The sequence below is a fragment of the Lissotriton helveticus genome, chromosome 1_1, assembly GCF_964261635.1.
Source record: "Lissotriton helveticus chromosome 1_1, aLisHel1.1, whole genome shotgun sequence".
Lineage (NCBI taxonomy): Eukaryota > Metazoa > Chordata > Amphibia > Caudata > Salamandridae > Lissotriton > Lissotriton helveticus.
Window position 1 is genome coordinate 42479987 of NC_136057.1, and position 22965 is coordinate 42502951.

At 48.5% G+C, this 22965-nt stretch overlaps 1 protein-coding gene across 1 annotated transcript in view; it reads right to left on the bottom strand.

The window, feature by feature from the left end:
* Window positions 1-1292: 1292 nt before the first annotated feature.
* The window catches only part of NUDT8 (nudix hydrolase 8), a 112345-nt gene continuing 90672 nt past the window's right edge, over window positions 1293-22965 (bottom strand). The window contains exons 3-5 of the mRNA XM_078678012.1: window positions 21232-21364; window positions 18513-18590; window positions 1293-2404 (exon numbers count right to left, since the gene is read on the bottom strand). Coding sequence (XP_078534138.1) covers window positions 2183-2404; window positions 18513-18590; window positions 21232-21364 — 433 coding nt within the window. The 3' untranslated portion in view covers window positions 1293-2182. The remainder of the gene's footprint in view (window positions 2405-18512; window positions 18591-21231; window positions 21365-22965) is intronic.

Sequence of the window (22965 nt, forward strand, 5' to 3'; positions counted from 1 at the left end):
CCCATATTTACAAGGTACGGGGCAGCGCCAAAAATACTGCCAGGGCATGGCTGGTCTTAGGCAGGCCACACAAAAAGAAATGTTTTATTTCTCCACGTATTTTGCTCTTTCCATGTGTGCTGCAACCTGCAGCACACATAGAGTAAATCACCTGTAAAGATTGTTATGAGCAGGAAGGTATCCCTTCCTGCACATAAACAATTGCCCCCGCAGCACAGGCCTGGCAAAATGGCATTAGGAGGCCTGTACTGGCGCTAGGCAGCTTTCTTAGCACTAGAGCTACGGGTAACGCAGGGGTGTGCCGCATTCTTGTGAATACAGCGCATCACTGCATTTTGAAACTGTCAGAGCACGGCGTTACCAATTTCAGTCTACCAGTTTCCTATCAATAGGCTCAAGAGTTTGTGATAAATAGTTTTAAAAAGTCAAAGAATGAACTCTGTAGGTGTTTCCTAAGTAGAGACAGTCATTTTAAATGGAATACTGTATCTCAATGCTTTCCTTTAGAACAGTTAACCCTGCTACAAAGAAAACAGTCTATTGGGCTTTTTCACTGTAAGGACACATTTAAAATTAAATACACTTTTACCTGTCTTACATTTACATACCATGCTCCCTGCCTCATAAGCAATAAGGCTGACAAAAGAGTGACTTATTAATATTGAAATGGTGTGTTTCGGCCAGTCAAAAGGGGTCATCTTGACTTATCAAATTTGCAGTTAAACAACACCTGCACCTCTGTGCTACACACGACAGGCTTCATACTTCATGCACAAGTCTTAAGGGAATTTATGAAAATACTCAAAAAGAGTAACATTACAGAGTGGAAATCCTGTAAGGTACAGTTTACACGACTTAGTGGGACCTTCCTCGATTAACAGATTTCAGACCATTTTAAGCGGTACAAGTCTGTAAATTGTTTTAGGGTTCACACCATATTCTATATAGAAAATCCAGCTCCTAGAAGCCCTGCATCCAAATATCAGCCAGGTGGTAGCATTTGCTATTTTTAAAGTGGCTAAATGACATGTAGCTGTTTTGGAAAACAGACACCTATGTACTTTTCCATTTGTTTTCCTGGTTGATGGACCTGAGTCTCCCTGGCTCCTTCTCCTTCTTTTCCTAAACTCCAGATGAAAGGCGCTCAGATCCAATGTGTACCACCTTAGCCATCAGGCATATCAGTCACAACATGACATCGATATTGAATCAAGTCCTTATGTGTTCACAGCTAAGGGAGTGGTTCAATCAAAACACCAAATATACATACGGTTTGAAGCTTAGAGTGGCGGTAATTTCTACTAACCAAGTTTAATATGAAGTAGGAAACAACCAAAGCTCAACCCCAGGAAAGAACCAACCACAGCACCTACACTTACAAACTATGATATTTCATTTGTATGTGTAACACACACATCTCACGGATAAGGGTATCCTGGCGTGGAATAAAAAGTTATTCAGGGAGTGGGAGCTGACGATTGAGGAATCATGAAACACGTGTCTAGGGATACGAATTGGAGATAAATAATACAGCACTGGCTATGAACACTTTGAATTGAACATTGAGTGAGAAACATGAACTACGTGAACCATCATGCAAGAGATAATTACGTTGGTAATTACGTTGGGGCGTGTCTGGCGCGCTCCCACTCCCTGAATAGTGGAATAGAAAGTTATTGTAAGAAGGTTCGAAACAAAGGTAGTTAAAACAGCAGGTTTTCAGTATCTTCCTAAATTCTGGAAGAGATCCAGCAGAACAAACGGAGAGATGAGGCTCACTGAAGATGAATCTGCTCAGTTTATTTGCCATAAACCTCATTTCTTTTGATGTCTGGTAGTGATGGACTGCATGTCACTGCAATGTGTTATGGATGTGCTCTTTTGACAGATCTGTCTCGCCTCTGACGATTGGTGGGATGTACCAGAAGCGCGCCCTCCCATTATACGCATGTGATATATATATGCAGCCGGTGGAGCAAAGGAATGGCACTCTGTCACCTGAATGCTCATCACCTCAAAGGATTCCTAATCTGAAGATGCTGGGAACATTAGATTATCAACGTCTTTCCCTTGGGCCTTGGGGATGACTAGATATCAATACTCCAGTTTTGTATGGATGAACCGATGGGGAGGGTGTTCCAGTTTCCGGAACCAGAAAGTGTTTATGACACATGGGTGTGAATCACGCCTTCTGAGATCTGCCCAACCAGCTATGATAGGCGTCGGGTACCAGCAGCTTAAGGGCTAAGTCAGTAACAACAGCAGTCAGCCCCCAGACTTTGTACTTCCCTCCAAAGAAGACAGGTACAGTGTAGGCGTAGCGTCCATGCATGCGGAAATGGGTGTAGCCCTGGTTAGCCTCTGTGCAAAGGTCCGGGATAGTGAGAGTAAAGATGTATTCCACCTGGGGAGGAGAGAAGAAGATACCACATGAATAGCAAGCGGTGCAGAAAGTGGGGCATTTTCAGTATATATTTAATCACAATCAGATATAGGTAGATAAACATCATAAATTAGAGTTTGGTGGACGGCTTACTTCTACATAAATGTGGTGGATATCTTATTCACTGCATTACAGGTGCATTATAGCCGATTGAACTTGTAATGATGCTGGTGCGATATTTGTCCTTCTGTGATGGAGTAATCAGTCTGCCAAACTCTAATTCAGGACCAAAGTACCTACTCAAAATTCAATACACCTGTACAGATACAATCAAAGACGTGTGAACAAACAAGTTAAATATAAGTAGAAAAGGTCAGCCTTACAGGTAAGGGCGCATGCTGGCCATTGGAGAGTACAACACCCCAAAACTCTGGGCCCTCCTGAATCTCACTGCACCATTATCCATCACACCCTGAGGAACTGGCTGAACATGGATACTTGCTTTAGACCCTAATATTGGACGGTTCATCACCCTCCTGTCTGAGTGACTGCGACCGAGGAAGACTGGATCTTTCCTCTGAGAACCGCGAGATCTCCTGTGGTCCCTCCAGTCTCCGTGACCTCATCATAACATAATATAATATAGCATAACATAGACATACTTATTTTGCACTTCGTCCATCCTCTCCTTGTGTTTGCTTTGATCGCCCTAAGTTGTCTGGGTATGCCCAGACGTGGGTCCCTTGCTCACTTTGCCACTGGATTCAAGATAGCCTGGCTGATGAGGTGTATTACTCTGAAACCAGTTTTAGGATGCTTGTTTCCTGTCCAGGGAAGACCTGGCTTGGCAGTTCGGGCTGGACTGTTCCCATGAGGCACAGGGTCAAGACTGATTTGCATATGGCGGGGTCTGAACTGGGTTGGTGGAGTGAGCTAAAGAACGTTGATGGGTTCAACCCAGATCTGTGACTGGGGGTGAGTGTCTGAAAGGTTTCACCGCTCCGTCCATCATCTCCTTGTGTTTACCTCTTTGAAAAGCACACCACACCGGTCATCTTGGAGCTGATTAACAGATTAACAGAAGCTGAAGAGTCAAGGCTCGCTCCTGGAGGGAATGTGGTGTAGAGTCTATCGTTCATGCCGCACAAATATTACTCACAATAAATACATTTGGCTGTTTCGGCAACAGAGCAATACAACTCTACGCATAACAAAGCAACACGATTCACTGGTACAACCTCTAAACAAGAAAATATCTACTGTACATTCAGGCATAAAAAGCATGCACAGCCCTTGGTAGAGTCCAGAGGGGAGAAAGGATGGAAGATACATGGGGTACAGGCAAACAAAAAATACGCACAAAAATATAAAATGGTTGCATGTGAAAAAGACACAAAACAACTAGTAAAAAAGACAGCAAAAGTAAAGATCATTTGCAAAGAAGAACAGTAGTTTCAACCTGCATGAGGTCTAATCCCATTACTAATCCCTTTGTTTCAACTACTGCATGATTGATGTTACAGTATTAATGTAACCAAGTCCCAAACAGAAACCAATTTGAGTGTGCTGGGGAATGTATCTGTTTGTACGTTCTTTAGCTTTGGACTCTATGAGTGAGCGAATCTGCCTGACCTAGCAATGGCGGCCTTCACTTGGCTGGCCAGCAGAATTGTCTCGTACATGGCAGTTTTCAAAGGATAAACTGAGGAACACTAAATGTTCCTGCAAGGGTGATACTAGCGTCTCCCACAGTTATCTGTGTAGTGCTTCTGTTCTGCACAACAACATTTCAGAAATATACGGAAAGGCACACCTTGGACTGCTTCCAGGCACTGAGCAAGAACTGCCTCCTGGAAGGCGAAGGTTAGCAATGAGTTCTGGGAGGAGAAGATTAAGATACTACACTGGAGTAACCTAGTTAGAGTGGTGCTCTTGAAAATGAAGGCTATGATGTATCCACGGGGAATAAGGATAGGATGCTAACATGGGAGGACCTAGGCTAGGGCGGTGTCCTGGACGAATAAGGCTAAGATAGTGCACTCGGGGAGGAGTAAATGGGTGTCCTGGAAGGCTATGGCTATTGTGAACGCCGGGGAGGATAGGCCTAGGACGGTGTATAAGCCCAGTACAAAATGCATGCTTGAAGGAACTCGCTGGTGGAACATCAAAACTTACTTAAGAGATCATGATCTTATCGCATGATAGAACAGAAAGATGCTCTTTACAGAAAACCTGATTATTGTATTGGGGTACTTGAAGGACCAAATTGTTGAGGAGGACTTAGGGGCTGAGATCACTGAGAAGGTGTGGGCCGAGTTGATCGAACGAACATGGAAATGCTCTAGGAATGCCCGCTTTCAACTGGTTAAATTTGTTATTCTGCATAGGGCGTACCTTACTCCAGCGAAGATTAATAAATATTTTAACACAACCTCAGCACTCTGCCCGTGCTGCAATAGAGAGGGGGGGGGGACTTCTGACATATGATGTGGGACTCTTCTCAGCTTGGGACTGGAGGAAAGTGCTGGGGCTGTTATATGAAATTACAGAGAGAGATATTGAACTTGCGGTGGGCCCTTGCTTACTTCACTGGTTCCCCCACACCTCCAAGACAAAAATTACTAGCATAGGCCCCCTAACCTTACCAAGGAGCAACTAGTTTCTGCCAACTATCGAACATGACAACCCTTGATCCTTCAGGGATCGTAGAAACAGTACAGTACGTTTCGCTCAGTCAATCAGACTCACTTTGTCTCAGAGAGATATACAGAATAGACAATGGGGGTGTTTGCAATAAATATTTATTGAACCAGCGTCATTCTAGTATGAAAAATGTTTGCTGCGACAATCATTAGACAGAAACATATATATAAGATTGCAAGCACCGACAGAGTAAATAAAAGGTAGAATTCTAGCATGATGTTAAAACAGTAAATATATGCAGGCATATCGATTCATGGCAGTAATCGAGCATACTCCTAAGATGCAAACCCTACCTAAGGGTACCTAAGTGTACCTAGCATGTATGTGGGTGGATCAATCAAATATTCCTCAAGTGGCAGCAGCTCTCCGGCTGAGCTGAGAGCTAATACTATAAATTCTTAAAAGAGCAGCAGTTCAACTAGTCGTTGCTAGGTGTCCCTCAAGTCAAATGCTTTTGTATTTGACTCATGAGGGACACATAGTAACGACTAGTGGAACTGCAGCTTGATGAAATAATTTCAATGCTTTTGCATTTGACTCGTGAGGGACATCTAGGGACGACCAGTGGAACTGCAGCTCTTTGTAGAATAATTTTGATATTGGATACTATAATATTCACTGCCCACTGCTAATCTCGTCCCATAATGCTTTGTGGGGCCTTTGGTTGGGATTGTATTTTTGCCCATAACTGTGCTTTAGGAGGTCCTAAGAGGATGGGACCACCGCCAAATCGTTCAGCAAGATGTGCTCTTTGTTTTCAAGGCATCTGCTTGGTTCTCTCCCTAGGTTAGGGAGGATCCCAAAATCATCACCTCTCTCATTGCTATAAAATATGATCAACAAAATGAAACCAAAATTACAAAAATCCAATAAGGGGAACCGGAAACATGATTTTTATAGTAGAATTAGTAGTCTATGGACGCAGTAAATCTGTACATGAGCATTATTTGATGCGGACTGAGATGGAGCCCTGGTTGGCTACCACAAGCAGATTGATTTAAGTGATAAGTCTGGAAGTAAAAAAAAAACAATTATTAAGTCCCACTTTTTCACAGAAAAGGTTTGCAATTTCCCTTTGTGAAATGAAAAATACTCCCTGAGCAGGCCGCCACTGAAAATGTAGGTGCCATGGAACCCAAGGTTGGACACTTGAAATTCTTTTAAGTCTCAATGCAGAATTGTACTTCGTTGCTTTTTTTGAGGTGCTGGTAGTCTCTACTGAGGAGCTGGCAGCCTCTACTGAGGAGCTGGCAGCCTCTACTGAGTAGCTGGCAGCCTCTACTGAGGTACTGGCAGCCTCACTGAGGAGCTGGCAGCCTCACTGAGGATCTGGAAGCCTCACTGAGGAGCTGGCAGCCTCTACTGAGGAGCTGGCAGCCTCACTGAGGAGCTGGCAGCCTCTACTGGGGAGCTGGCAGCCTCTACTGAGGAGCTGGCAGCCTCTTCAGAGGAGCTGGCAGCCTCACTGAGGAGCTGGCAGCCTCTACTGAGGAGCTGGCAGCCTCTACTGAGGAGCTGGCAGCCTCTACTGATGAGCTGGCAGCCTCACTGAGGAGCTGGCAGCCTCTACTGAGGAGCTGGCAGCCTCACTGAGGAGCTGGCAGCCTCTACTGGGGAGCTGGCAGCCTCACTGAGGAGCTGGCAGCCTCTTCAGAGGAGCTGGCAGCCTCACTGAGGAGCTGGCAGCCTCTACTGAGGAGCTGGCAGCCTCTAATGAGGAGCTGGCAGCCTCACTGAGGAGCTGGCAGCCTCTACTGATGAGCTGGCAGCCTCTACTGAGGAGCTGGCAGCCTCACTGAGGTGCTGGCAGCCTCTACTGAGGAGCTGGCAGCCTCACTGAGGAGCTGGCAGCCTCACTGAGGAGCTGGCAGCCTCTACTGAGGAGCTGGCAGCCTCACTGAGGAGCTGGCAGCCTCTACTGAGGAGCTGGCAGCCTCACTGAGGAGCTGGCAGCCTCTACTGGGGAGCTGGCAGCCTCACTGAGGAGCTGGCAGCCTCTTCAGAGGAGCTGGCAGCCTCACTGAGGAGCTGGCAGCCTCTACTGAGGAGCTGGCAGCCTCACTGAGGAGCTGGCAGCCTCTACTGATGAGCTGGCAGCCTCTACTGAGGAGCTGGCAGCCTCACTGAGGTGCTGGCAGCCTCTACTGAGGAGCTGGCAGCCTCACTGAGGAGCTGGCAGCCTCTACTGATGAGCTGGCAGCCTCTAATGAGGAGCTGGCAGCCTCACGGAGGAGCTGGCAGCCTCTACTGATGAGCTGGCAGCCTCTACTGAGGAGCTGGCAGCCTCCACTGAGGAGCTGGCAGCCTCTACTGAGGAGCTGGCAGCCTCTACTGAGGTGCTGGCAGCCTCTACTGATGAGCTGGCAGCCTCTACTGAGGAGCTGGCAGCCTCCACTGAGGAGCTGGCAGCCTCTACTGAGGAGCTGGCAGCCTCTACTGAGGAGCTGGCAGCCTCTAATGAGGAGCTGGCAGCCTCACTGAGGAGCTGGCAGCCTCTACTGATGAGCTGGCAGCCTCTACTGAGGAGCTGGCAGCCTCACTGAGGTGCTGGCAGCCTCTACTGAGGAGCTGGCAGCCTCTACTGAGGAGCAGGCAGCCTCACTGAGGAGCTGGCAGCCTCTACTGATGAGCTGGCAGCCTCTAATGAGGAGCTGGCAGCCTCACTGAGGAGCTGGCAGCCTCTACTGAGGAGCTGGCAGCCTCCACTGAGGAGCTGGCAGCCTCTACTGAGGAGCTGGCAGCCTCTACTGAGGTGCTGGCAGCCTCTACTGATGAGCTGGCAGCCTCCACTGAGGAGCTGGCAGCCTCTAATGAGGAGCTGGCAGCTTCACTGAGGAGCTGGCAGCCTCTACTGAGGAGCTAGCAGCCTCCACTGAGAATTGTACTGAGACAAAGCAGACAGTCAATCTGACGCCGTGGCACTGCAGTCAGATACTTTTTCCGGCGGGTCTTGCTGAGACTCTGGAGGAAACATTTTCAAAAGTTTCCCAACTTTCTTCTGTTGCCTAAACAAGCATAGGAGTACACTTGTAAGACAAGCATAGAACTACACTTGTAAGGTCCCCGGAATCAGGGGAGACACACAGAGACTCTCAGGGTGCCAGACAGAGGCAACAGCAAAGTCCTCTCTAGAACCTCCTACAGCTTGTTGTGTCCATGTAGTTACATAGGACGTCAGCCAACTGACCCCTGGACTCCACTTCTTTCTCCTGGGTACAAGAGAGGACAGGTTCAGATCTTGAGGGCTCCTCTCAGGTCACTGACAGCAAGTGTCCTGGGAATCAAGCCGTAGGGCCTCACAGTTATGCCTGCCGCTGGCTAGTGGTTGGGGTGACTTCTGGGCACTTCCTAACCAATGAAAACAAATACTAGGGGAACCCCAATCCACTGTACCAGCAGTGCCATGCCCATTTGCCCTACTGTAAAAATATCACAATGCCCCTTCAAATCCAAGATGGAGAGCCCTTTTACCCATTATACAAAGCCTGTGTGCCCACCCAGGAGAATGGCCAAGGTAATGAGCAGTTAGCTAGTTAGCCTCTAGCAACTTCAGGGACGGGAAAGGTAACTTATAAAAAGTTACACTTCTCATATATTTATTAAAAATCCAACTTCACCGATAGATTTAATTTTTATTGGATATCAAAAAGAGACTCTGGTAGAGATCAAAAGTTGTTGACTAAAATGTACAATCTATCCTTTGCCTTTTCTTATGTGCCAGCCACAGCCTGACCAGGGGCAATATCGTAGTCAATATGGAAACATGCAGTTCTAGTGACAGAAAATGTCCCACTCTAACATGATGTGCAACCTACCTTGTGGACAGTATGTTCAACGTGGTGGTGACGTACTTAATATTTAAAATTAGGATTTTCTAATCAGGTCTGTGCAACAGGGTTCAAGCTGCTGCAAGGCTATACATGGTAGGCAAAGAAGCCATGTTTTCCAGGCACACTCTGAGGATGGCACAATAGATGCTGCAGTCCATAGGTGGTATTTAACTTCCAGGCACTGGACACATTTTCTATACCATATGCAAGGCAAGTTAAGTAAGCCAACTTGGAATAAGCCTATTTATCCATGTTTAAAGACGAAGCACAGATACATTACTCCTGTTTAGCAAGGGTAAAGTGCACAGTCCTGCATAAATAGGGTCCCGAAAAAGGTGAAAACTCTGGGGTGAGCACACAGAAAAGGCAGGTTTTGTACAAGTACAGTGACAAGAGATGCTTTTAAAGGTCTGATCCTCATGGAGGTCGGGGAGTTGATGGGGGACGGCGGGTAGTACAAAAACCAAAAAAGAACTTACCTGCTGCTTCCACCCTTCATCATCGCGATGAGCTCTTCTGCTCCTCTTCATTGCAGGCAGGTACAAGCTCACAGACTGCACTGCAGCCAATCCTGAAGCTGCTCTTATGAAAGAGAGCAGTTTCAGGATTGGCTTGAGCGCCGCTGACTTGCGCTTCCAGACAGACTGGGAGGCTGTGCAGGCTCTCTCCAACCCAGTAATGCAGCTGGGTTTGGAGAGGGCTCCACTGCGCACGTGAGTTTGGCCGGCCTGAGACGGTCGGCCAACCCCACATGCGAAGTGAAGGCAGTGCACCTACCTCTCACCTTCAGTGCCTGTCATCACACTGGCCCCGCCCCAAGACTCAGAAAAAAGAAAACAATAATAAAAACGGATTTTAAACCTGTTTATTATTGTTTTATTGTTCATGTTTTTGAGGGTGCTAGTGGAGTGGGGGCGACACTCCTCTGCCATAGTGGAGAAGCTGCTCCGGATCCTCCTCTCAACACACCAGGAAACAAACTTCATCTTGCTCCCTGAGTAAACGGATTTTGTAGAAGGGTGACGTGCTAAAAGGCCCATGACACTGACCACCACTTCAGGTAATAGTTGAAATGCTCTCAGATTTCCCTGCTTAATCTCCACATGAAGGTATAAGCGGTGAAGATCAGGGTACAGGGCCTCTCTCACTGATTGGGGAAACAGGTCCACTCTGAAGGAAAGAAGAAGAGGGGGCGCAATCAACAGGCGTCCAAGGTCTGTATACCACACCATTCATGGCCAATCCAGGGCAATAAGAATGACTTGTGCCCATTCATGGCAAATATTCTTCAGAACCCGAGGAATCAATGTCCCAGGGATGGGACATAATGCGATGTGGAGTGGAGTGGAAACTTCCACCCCAACTGAAACACATCCCCAAGGCTTCCTGCAGCAGGTGTTGGAGGGGTCTGAACTTATCACTGTGGGTGTTGTCTCGAGAGACAGAGGTGCACGTGAGGTGTGCCCCAGAGGGACATTATATCTTGCCCTTTGGAGAACACTTCACATTGACCTTCTGGAGACGCTACGCGTTGTCAGCATGATGACACCATATATGACTGTCGGCCATGGTGTTCCATAAGCCTGTCAAATAGTTAGCTACAAGCCACAGCCTACGCTGATGTACCCAAGGGCCGGGTTTCAGAGCTGAGACTCTACCCACCCTGCTTACTCAGGCACCACACTACTGCTGTACTGTCAGTCAAGATCTGGCCAATTGGATCCAGTTGCCAACTCTGCTACTCTAGAAACCAAAGGCGTCTGAATTCCAGGTCCTGCAAATGCTACCCTAGAGTGGAAGTGTCTGCTGCAACTGTGGCCACCGCTGGAGACAGGCAGAAAGGTTTTCCTTGAAAAATATTCCCCTATCTTTCCAACCAGCCCACTTCTGCTACTGCATCCCTTGAGATCACAATGGATCCTTCCTGTTCCTCTTTATGTTGGAACCATTGCCTGTCAAGGCACCACTGCAGAGCCCACATGTGCAAGGTGCATGAGTGTCCAGGACGATGTAGGAAGTCAACAGACTGAGCAAATGAAGGACCTTCAGGACTTCACTAACATCTACAATAATTTCAACCTCCAACCGGCCACCCTCAACCCCAAAGACCTCAACCAACCAGCGAACATCTGCCAAACCATTAGCATCTGGTCCCCGCTCACTGCCTTGATAACTTCGGCCAGCACGTCTTCCATTCACTTCGGGGCACCCACCGACCCTTGCCCCCACCACCTCTACAACCTCGCAACGAACTCTATCAGCACGCAACTCACCAGCATCCTCAGTACCTCCATCTCCAAAGCAACCTTCCCGGACAGATGGAAACACGCAGACGTCAGACCTCCCTCCTAAAGAAAGTCTCCATCAACCCCAGTGATCTAAAAAATTATCGCCTGATCTCCCGCCTCCCCTACCCGGCCAAAGTACTCTAGAAAGCCATTAACCAACATCTCACCGAGTTCCTGGAATAAAACCACCTACTGGACGTATCACAATCGGGATTCCATGCCAACCACAGCACTGAGACTGCTCTGATTGCCGCCACAGACGACATCAGAACACTCCTCGACAGTGGAGAAATTCTGGCCCTCATCCTCCTTAACCTCTCTGCAGCATTCAACACCGTCTCCCACAACACCCTCATCAACAGATTTTCAACATAGGTATACAGCAAGATGACCTCAAGAGGATCACCTCCTCCCTTACAGGACGTACACAAAGCATCCAACTGCCTCCCTCCCTCCACCTCCGCATCCAAAGACATAATATGCAGCGTACCACAAGGATCATCCCTCAGCACCACCCTGTTCAACATCTACATGAACCCCTCTCAGACGTCGTTAGATCCCACGGACTCAACATAATCTCCTATGCAGCTGACACTTAACTGATCCTCTCCCTCACTGAGGACCCCACCAACGCCAAATCCAAGTTCGGCGACGCAATGACCAAAGACGCAAAAGGGATGAAAGACAACTGCTTCCAACTCAATTCCGACACAAACCGAAGTACGGATTTCCAGTAGAACCTTCACATGGGACAACAGATGGTGGCCTGCATAATTCGGACCTACACCACACCGACCGACAATGCAACCAACCTCTGCATCATCATCCTCGTTAGCCAACTGACCATGAAATGACAAGTCAACGCAGTTGTCTCTTCCTGCTTTCACACACTTCACATGCTCAGCAGAATCTGCAGATGGATCCAAAACAACCCCAGGAAGACCATGACTCAGTTCCTAGTCACAAGCCGCCTTGACTACGGCAAGGCCCTCTACGCCGGCATCCCCACACAGCTCCTCAGGAGACTCCAGATCATACAGAATGCTGCAGCCAGACTCCTCCTAGACCTCCCTAAACGAACCCACATCACCTCCACACCTGAGAGACCTTCACCGGCTGCCCACCCAGAAGAGATGCCAGTTCAAGATCCTCACACATGCGTACAAAGCCCTCCACCACCTAGACCTGTCTACAGAAACCCTCTAGACACCTGGGTTCCTCTTCACTCGCCCTCGCACACACACCCCACATCCGTCGCAGCAGCGGTGGCCGTTCCTTCTCCTACATCGCCGCCAAGACCTGGAATGACCTTCCCGTCCAGCTCCATAAAGCCCCTTTGTGGGCAGACTTCAGACTCAAGACCTGGAATGACCTTCCCGTCCAGCTCCATAAAGCCCCTTTGTGGGCAGACTTCAGACTCAAGACCTGGCTCTTCGACAGAGACTCAGCGCCTAGATACCCCTAAGGGGTGACAGTGTAGCGCTTTACAAATACTGTTTGATTGATTGATTGATTTACTGAGGCTCCAATCCAGATCATTGGAATCATATTCCGAATGTCCATTATCCTTTGCGGAGGCATATAATCTCTGAGCAAGATGGCATCCAGTACCATCTCCCGATAAACAGGAGGCACTGAGAGGGCTTCCGGTGAGATTTGAGGTCACTGATTGAAAACCCCAGGTCGAACGAGAGGAAAGCTGTTGATTGCAATGATGGAGCACCAACCTGGTCAACTCTGCGTTGATCAGCCAGTCTTCCAGGTACCGAAATAATGCGATCCCCGGCAATCTGAGATGGGAAGCCACCACCAACATCACCTTTGTGAAGACCTAGTGCTTATGTCGATCCAAAAGGAAGCAGGGTAACCAAATCACACGTACTGCAGATTACATCAGTCTTTTCCCACAAGCGCAGGCAAAGTAGTCTTTCAGGTTAAACTCTTTTTTTACAGGTAAAAAGGGAGATCAAAGTAAGGCGCTCTGCTAACAAAACATTCCAATGGTGTCCACTACATCTAGTTACCTTGATACAGATGGGGCTGAAAATCATGAAACTATCCTGTCATTCTGTGTTTTTGGTTTGGGGATGAGAAGCATTATCCTGAGGCAGTACCATGCTAGTTGTATGGACTGGGGCATTATTCTTTTGGGCTAGGCTCTTAATTGGAATCTGTCACCCAAAATTACACTAATGGTTTTTGAACTTGTAATTATGTTGAATGAGTAAAGGCCACAGGGCTACTGTGCAGGTTACAGCACGGGTCACTCCCGGTCTGTGTGTGGGATAGTCTTAGTGGTGATGCACGCCTCATTCCAGGGGCCATGGTGGTTCTTCTGGCCTTCACCTCAGCCACACTGAGGCTATAATGGCTGGTCAGTGCATCCCAAGCTCCGGCATCTCCACAAGAGTTCACATTTGTGATATGCGCCTCCAAACGTTTCTGCACTAACCAAGCTGGTGCTGGATCACCAATGAAATGAAACAGCAACTGCACAGTTGTGGAAGGGGCCGCAAGGGACAGTAAGGTGCGTATCCATTCGGAGCCTCAGCTCGTCTGCTTTGCTTAAAGTTACCTCCTAAGTCAGGGTCGGTTTCACTACTGTCTGATGTCTGTCCTAGAGTATATCCCTGCATCTTCAGGCCATCTGCGTGGGGGCAGAAGACGAGCTATTGCTGAACAACGTTGAACTTGGATCCCGCATCAGATCCAAGATAGAGCACAAGGCGAAGAGGGATCTCCCAACAAGTCAGGATCTCTTGACAGAATGGCGCAATCAGAAAACCATGCTGCCGGAGCACGAGCCAGGACAAGAGGTTCCTAAAGAAGCATGCTTCTCCCATGATTCTTAAGGACAAAAAGACCAGAGGCTTCACTGTTGCTAAAAGATCTCAACTCCACTGGGGAATTTACATTAATACTTTCAAGCCATAACACCGTTGCGTGGAGATGGCAAAGATCCTGGTAGTGGAAAAGGAGCCTCACCTGGGATTGCTACGCAGAGATCGCACAGACGCTCAGCGGAGGGAGATATGGCCTTATTTTAAGTATTGCATGGTGTAGTCTGTTCTGTACAGTCAGCAGAGGGATGTGCAGTTAGGCTCACAATACATAGAGAGTTTTGGACAGGCAGGCGGAGAGGTCTGTGCCTTTACCACACAATGGTGGCTTCTCAGAAAGCATGGAACTTTCCAGAGAAGGCAGATGTTCACCACATCCATACAACAAACTTCCAAAGAAGGAGATGGTTCAAAACTAAAAACAAGAATGAGCAATCCTTTACCTTGACTGGGACCACCAGGCTGTCACTGGCAGTTTGGAACAGGAAAAGACATCACATCAGAATGTCTGCCCTCAATTGGGTGGCTGATCTGACTGACGGCCCGATGCCAGTCAATCAATCAATCAAGTCATTTATAGAGCGCACTACTCACCCGTAGGGTCTCAAGGCGCTGGGATGGGGGGGGTGCCGTTACTGCTCGAACAGCCAGGTCTTGAGCTTCTTCCTGAAGGAGAGGTGGTCTTGGGTCAGGCGCAGGTCGGACGGGAGTGAGTTCCAGGTCTTGGCAGCCAGGTAGGAAAAGGACCTTCCTCCTGTTGTCGCTCTTCGGATGCGGGGGACGGCGGCGAGGGCGTGGCTGGTTGATCTGAGGAGGCGCGTGGGAGTGTAGAAGTTGATCCGGTTGTTGAGGTAGCTCGGGCCTTGGTCGTGTAGGGCTTTGTGCGCGTGGGTGAGGAGGCGGAAGGTGATTCTCTTGTTGACCGGGAGCCAGTGCAGGTCTCTCAGGTGTCCGGAGATGTGGCTGCGTCGGGGGATGTCGAGGATGAGTCTGGCCGAGGCGTTCTGGATCCGCTGGAGTCTCTTCTGGAGCTTGGCGGTGATTCCGGCGTAGAGGGCGTTGCCGTAGTCCAGTCGGCTGGTGACGAGGGCCTGGGTGACTGTCTTCCTCGTCTCGGTGGGGATCCACCGGAAGATCTTACGTAGCATGCGTAGGATGTTGAAGCAAGACGAGGAGACGGTGTTTACTTGTCTGGTCATGGAGAGGGAGGAGTCCAGGATGAAGCCCAGGTTGCGTGCGTGGTCCGTCGGTTTGGGTGCGGTGCCCAGGGCGGGGGGCAACCAGGAGTCGTCCCAGGCGGAGGGCGAGGAGCCCAGGATGAGGACCTCCGTCTTGTCCGAGTTCAGTTTCAGGCGGCTGGTCGTCATCCATTCGGCTACCTCTCTCATCCCTTCGTGCAGGTTGGCTCTGGCGGCGGCGGGGTCGTTGGTCAGGGAGAGGATCAGCTGGGTGTCGTCGGCGTAGGAGATTATGTTGAGGTTGTGTTGGCGTGCGATGGCCGCGAGGGGGCTCATGTAGACGTTGAAGAGGGTGGGGCTCAGTGAGGATCCCTGGGGGACGCCGCAGATGACTTTGGTGGCCTCTGACTTGTACGGTGGTAGGCGGACTCTCTGTGTTCTTCCGTCGAGGAAGGAGGTGATCCATTCCAGTGCCTTGTCCTGGATTCCGATGTTGCCGAGGCGCTGTACTAGGGTGCGGTGGCAGACAGTGTTGAAAGCCGCGGAGAGGTCCAGGAGGATGAGGGCCGCTGTTTCTCCGTTGTCCATCAGAGTTCGTATGTCATCGGTGGCAGCGATGAGGGCGGTCTCGGTGCTGTGGTTCGCTCGGAAGCCAGACTGTGAGGGGTCGAGGGATCCATTCGTCTCGAGGAAGGCGGCCAGTTGTTTGTTGACGGTCTTCTCGATGACTTTGGCCGGGAACGGGAGGAGCGAGATGGGACGGTAGTTCTTGAGGTCGGTGGGGTCTGCTGTGGGTTTCTTGAGAAGGGCGCTGAGTTCGGCGTGCTTCCAGCTCTCTGGGAAGGTGGCGGTGTCGAAGGAGGTGTTGATGATGTCCCGCAGGTGGGGTGCGATGACAGCGTCGGCCTTGTTGAAGACGTGGTGAGGGCAGGGGTCGGTCGGAGATCCGGAGTGGATGGAGTTCATTGTGCGGAGGGTGTCTTCGGTGCTGATCGGAGTCCAGGTGCGGAGGGTGGTGGTGGGTGGCGTTGTTGCGGTTGTGGCTTCCGTTGGTTGGTTGCTGAAGCTGTTGTGTATGTCCGCGATCTTGTTGTGGAAGTAGGATGCGAGGGAGTTGCAGAGGTCTTGCGACGGGGTGATGTCGTTGTTTCCGGCGTTGGGGTTGGAGAGCTCTTTCACGATGTTGAAGAGTTCCTTGCAGTTGTGTGCGTTGTTGTCCAGCCGGTCCTTGTATGTATTTTTCTTGGTGGCGCGGATCAGTTGGTGGTGTTTCCGGGTGGCGTGCTTGAGGGTGGTCATGTTGTCCAGCTGGCTGTTGGTCACACATGTTCCCAAGGAAGCCAGCAGAGGCTCTGCTGTCAGAAACATGGCGGTTCCAGCAAATCTAAAGAGAGCAGGGGAACCACGAGTTTGCTGGACAGGGTACTCTGTCCTCTGTTTATGGAGTATGGCCGAATGTCGTCAAGCGACATACAGGGAAAGAGATATAAGTGCACGTCTGGTCAATGGTGTCTGAGAAATTCATCAAAGACAGGAATGGAGCGGAGGCCGTGGAGGGCGCTTCTTGGCAACTCACTCACGTGAAGACAAAGAGGGCCAGGAGAAGGTGTGCCCTCGAGGCTCACCTGGGGACCCAGGTGCAAATCCCAACCCCGGCACTAGACTCAACGGTATGGGATTCTGGGCAAATTACTTAATCTCCCAGAGTCTAAATTTGTGCAAAGTATGTTTGTGTAATCCCCACTTTATGTACACGATGATGTAGATTGTCGCCAAACTCCCCCCATAATATACAGCACTCTGCTGCTTCACAGCTAGGTTCACGCTTTGCAAACACCAACCCTTAAATACATCAAGACAGACGGTGCCCGGCCAGGGACTGTAGCGGGAGCGCAGCACTGCTTACTACAAAAGGGGTATGAACCAGTAGGATAGCCCCTGGCAGCTTTGCCTTTGTTGTATGGCTCCCGCTGTCGCTTAGTTCATCACAGTATTTTGCTTACTCCACATTTGTTACTTTGTTCCTTCCCCCGGTTCGTGTTTTCCTGGTCTCTTGTTGCCTTACCTGCTTCGTGTCAGATCCCTGCACTTCATGCTCCTTGGTCAGTCTGGTTCCATCATTACAACTGCTTTGCCTAATCGTCCCATGGGTGTTGCTGGGTCTCCGGGTGTTTCCTGGTGCCTTTGAGGCTCCTCATTGCCATCTCCTCTGAAGTACCCAGTGAGTCATAACTGCCTTCCAGTCCTGTGCTATCACGTGTGATATCCTTTTACACATTGACAGTCATTGTGCCACTTGTTCTTCTTGTGCCTTCAGCCACGATTCGGAGGTTAAAAGGCCATCCACCCACAGGGTGTGCAGAGGGATTCTCCTATGATGGGCCCTCGCTGGTGTGGCGTGTTTCTCTCCCGCTTCCCTCTATCCCCATACACCACTTTCCGTACTGCGAACGGATCCAGGAGGTTGATTTATAATCACAACTCTCAGGAAGTCCTTACATGGAGACCGGTTGATTATCATCTGAGTCCGGAGTCTGACTCTCACTTCATCAAAGCAACCTGGCTAATCCTGTGAACTCTGAACAATCAGGGAAGAGGGCAGGGAAGCTGAATTTTGGCTTACAGACAAAAACGTCTTATACCTTCTTTTCTGTATATGTTAGGATAAATTCAACAATGGTATATTGTTGGATTTCTCAATATCATTCTTCCAAGCCCCTGAACAGTATCTTTATTTAATTCCTAGCAATATGTATGCTTTCATAAACAATTGCCATGTAATCCTATGGGTAAGGTATCTATAATGGGGTAAGTGCAATTTCTCCAGCATCAGGGAATAAACATCTTTTATAAGGCCCCTGCTTATAGTAACAGGACCCCCCCCCCACCCCTGGGACACCTAGGGGAGGCTTTATGCACAGCATTCCTAGCCCCCTGGACAGCACCCCCCGAGAATCACAGACCCCAGGGAGCACAACAGCCCTGAGAACCATGTACAGCAGCACAGAGCTCAATACAAAATGAACCACAGACACTACTAAAAGCACAGATAATACATAGAATAGTACATTTCCCAAGAACACCATACTTGGTGCAACATCTACAAGGTACCACCTTTAGGGGCAAAACGACTTATAGCAGGAGTGCTGGGATGCTAAAGAGACAGAGGCATTGCATGGTAAGACAGTTAAGACCTTGAGCAGAACATAAAGTAAGATTACATGTGAACGAGAAGAATCATCTCGAAGGATGTCACTATTGTATAGATTGTATAGTGCAAACCGTCTTACCTCACTGGGGCTTAGAGTAAGAGAAAGGGACTCCAGCGGTCCAAGGTTTGCTATCACTGGAGCAACCACCATCCCTCCCTGGTGAGACAGGAGAAAGAAAAGTGGTGAGAACATATGGCGCCACAAAGTGAATTATCCTGGGGCTCAACAACATGCTGGTGGGGCCTGCTTCTTCTGGATGAGAAAAAGAAATCCTGTAGTGCCGTTCAGTCTATCCCAGAAGCACCCTAAAACATACCAGCCCCCCAATGGAGCAGTGTCTTACCTGCAGGCATATCACCGCTTTTCTATGATGGGTTGCTCGTGCGCGCACACACACACACAGACACAGCTTGCACAATGGGGGACCCTCCTGTACATCTACGAAAAGTTGTACCAGTGGGAAGCTTCCCACACTTGCACGTCTCACACTTCTCAGAAGCTGAAGTTGCTGAGAAAGAGCAGGCTCTAACCCATGGAAATGTCTAGTAAGTCACTTTTTGGCTCTGGTATTGTGACCTCTCTTGTGCTGTGAGCCTCCTCTCTGTAGTCTCACCCACTATAGTGTCTCATAAACTTGGATAAGGAGCTGGAACTCATAGAGCCACTCATTAGAACAAGAGGGGCTACCCACCGCCAGTTGGTGCCCAGGCACTGAAGATTCAGCGTCAATAGTTTGCATTGGTTGGTTAGAGTGAGAATGGAGTGTGCCTGCTGTGCCTCTGTGTGGAGAGAAATGCTGTTGGATCTCCTGTAACGAGGATGGTAAACAACCTGGGGGATGAAGAGAAAGCTTGCCAGGCAGTGAGGTATATTAGAGGAACTTTCCTGAGGTCCTTTGAAGTGAAGCAGGCTTCTGTGAAAGGAAGAAACTAAACGAGGAAAGAGGACCTTTTGAAGGGTACAGACAGTTTCTACCCCTTCCTGCTTCATTCTTTCCCAGGGGTGTTACTGCAGAGTTTTGAGTAGGAGCTGAATGGGAATGTCTCTTTCTCTTGTATGCCTTTGACTCAGAGTCCTCTGTATTTGGCGCACCTATCACCACTCCTCTTCCTGGCCATCACGGAGTACAAAATCAATATTTCCATCGCTAAACAATGATACTTCTCCACTAAAATCAGGACCAACCTCCACTCTCCCAAAGAGTGTTTTCTACATGACAGAAGCTGAGTAAACTCCCTGCACAGAGTAGGTCAAAAATTCTGCAATTTGCTAGCAGATTTCTTCCAGGCAAAAGTCAAAGCAGTCTCGGACTCTTTCTCCTCCACTCATCGAGGGGCGGGAGTGCGCGCCTCCACGTCGGAGGGTTTAAATTGCAAAGATACCCCAGTAGTCACTACCCCCTTTTTTTACACATTTCACAATCACTGATCTTGATTATTCTTAGCCAGACAAGATCCGGATCACCCTGGAACCTGTGTCCTCCAAAGGACCGTCATTCGGTTCCAAATGTTACAGCCAGTTACCTGAAAGGTATCTATAACAGAATGTTTTCAGATGGGTATTATCCAATTCAATGGAAGAGGGCATCCATCTTCCCACTGCCAAACAAACCAAATCTGGATAATAAAGACCCTAATAACTACAGGCCGATCTCTCCACTACCTTTCCCAGCTAAGATCGTTGAGAAGGCAGTGAACACAGATCTAACCCAGTTCATCAAAGATAACAAACTCCTTGACAGTTCTCAATATGGCTTCAGAAGTCAACACAGTACCGAGTTGGCCCTGATTGATGTGTCGGAGGAAATAAGAGATTTCCTGGATAAAGGTGGGAAGACGGCCCTGATCCTGCTGGACCTTTCGGCGGCCTTCGACATGGTTGATCATGATCTGCTCGTCAGTCGACTCTTTTCTTTGGGCATTAGGGGCAGGGCACTGGACCTACTGAAATCCTTTTTAAAGATGAGCAACTGGTAGAGCTTGTAGGGTAAAGGTCCTCCTTGTTCTCTTTTCCTTACGGGGTGCCGCAGGGCTCCTCTCTGAGTCCGACCCTTTTTAATCTTTATGTCACCCCCCCTCTGCTCACTCACAAAGTCCTGCGGTTTTGAGACGGTATCTTATGACAATGACACGCAAATCATGGCACCCTTTGTAGGGGCCCCAAACACCACCGCGTCCAGATTCCACAACTGTATGCAGGAAGTTGGGAATTGGTTGTCCAAAAACTATCTGTAGCTGAATACAGGATAAACTGAGGTGCTTTTAGTTGAACGTGATACCTCCTTTTGGACACTTAGCTGGTGCCGCAGGAACTAGGAGAAATCACCTGCACTGCACCCTCAGCTTCAGAAGGGGAAACTCTGCCACTGTTGCTCCCCCGTGTGATGTCACTTCCTCTTGTGACAGGTAAAGTGCGCTACTGCCTGAATTAACTTTATGGACTCACCTACCGGACAACACAAGCTGTCTGGCTGTGAAAGAGCTATTCATGGACTTGTCAAGAAATGACACTGGGTTTAAAGTCCATCGATTATTTATCACGGATTGAGTTACTTGACAGTCACATTTGCTTATTTCTTATTCAAGAGATTGCCTTCCTCTTGGGTTTGAAGAATACAAATTATTTTGGCTCAGCTAACATCTTTGTTTACCCACCCAAAGCCCACAATGAATGAGTAGAATGCTCCATGCAAGAATCTTATCCATGGTCGCAGTCCAACGAATAGGGCCCAAGCTGGCCTCTAGGCGCCCAGCTCTCGTTTACAGTTAAAGAAGAGGTGCCAGAGGCCATAACTTACCAAAGCAGTGACCGGCTTCATGACACCCCAGACGGCCTCCTCCTGGACTTGGAACCCCACTTCTTCATGTGCCTCCCTCACAGCTGTGTGGACGAGGTCACGGTCAGACGGCTCACACTTTCCACCGGGGAAACTGAAACAGAAGAGAACACGAGTTAAAACACATTCTGGCACATGCATCAACAATGCCATTTGAGATTCCTTATTTGCGAAAAATAAGGATTAGCTAATAAGGAATCGCAAAAAGCTATGCATGAAGAAATTGCTTAAAAAAATAGAGATTTCTAAACATTCCTTAATTGCGACTCGCAAATTGCGACTCGCAATTAAGGAATACCTCCCCATTCATTCCTATGGGCCTGGAGGCCCATAGGAAGGAATAGGGAGACATTCTCAAATTGCGCATGCAATTTCAAGGGTGCCAGGGTGTCAAAAGGACACCCTGTTGCACCCCTGAAATCTGGATATGAGTACATCTTGTACACACATGCCCCAAGGGCATGTCTGTGTAAAATCGAACTTTGAAAAATTTACTTTAGTGCATTTTTCAAAGTTTTTGCAAATTACCAAAAGTTCAACTTCATGGTAATAGGCACCCCTTATTAGCGTTATCGCTCATTTTTTTACTTTAATGCATTGCTTTTAAGGAATCTCAATATGCAATTCCTTAAATGCAATGGCAATTTAAGTAATCGCAAATTAGAGATTTCTTAAATTGCGATTTTTGCATTTGGGATGATGCATCCCAAATGCAAAAATACCGGTCGCAAAGGGGCTGATTCTGAGAATCTGCCCGTTTGCGACCGGTTGTTGCTTTGATGCATGTGGGCCATTGTGTCCTAAGGACCATGGAGCTAGGCCTTCGAATACAGCTGTGTTTGGGAAGGCGAGCAGTAAGGCGCTGTGTCTCCAAAGATGTCTATGCAGTGATATCCAATGAAGACGTGTCAGAGAACTTTCACCTGTTGGAGAAGGAAATCATCATGGTGCAAAGCATGCCTAACTGCACGAAAAAGTGAATGTAAAAAAAGACTTCAAGAGATTGTGGCTACGCATTGGAGAGATTCAAGGATACTGTGAGAGGGACTCGACCCCTACGTGTGCCAGAGGCTAAAATGAACTCATAGCAGGAAAAATAAACTCTGTGTGCGACTAAACCCTTGCCCGTGACAGAATAACTTTAAGTATGACAAATTATAAAAGAAAATGACAGACTAAGCCAGAGAACTAACTCTATGTAAGAATAAAGGAAAGCTGCAGAGTAAATCCTGAGCTGTGGCAAAGACCAACTCTAAGCAAGGGGGAGAATAAAGGAAGCTAAGAAAATCAAGCTTTGCATGTGTCAGAGACAAACTCTGTGTACGGCGAAGAAAAAAGAAACACATTTAGGGAGGCCAAGGTGCTACCTACCTGTGAGAGAACAATCCCTGAGTATGACAAATAATGACTAAATGAACTGTGAGACAGTGAACCCCCACCTTTGCCAGAGACTAACTCTGAGAATGTCTAAGAGTAAACAAAACTGCAAGAGACTGAACCCGACCTGTGCCAGAGACTAACCTTACGAATGTCTAAGAGTAAACGAAACTGCAAGAGACTGAACCCGACCTGTGCCAGAGACTAACCGTACGAATGTCTAAGAGTAAACGAAACTGCGAGAGACTGAACCCGACCTGTGCCAGAGACTAACCGTACGAATGTCTAAGAGTGAACGAAACTGCGAGAGACTGAACC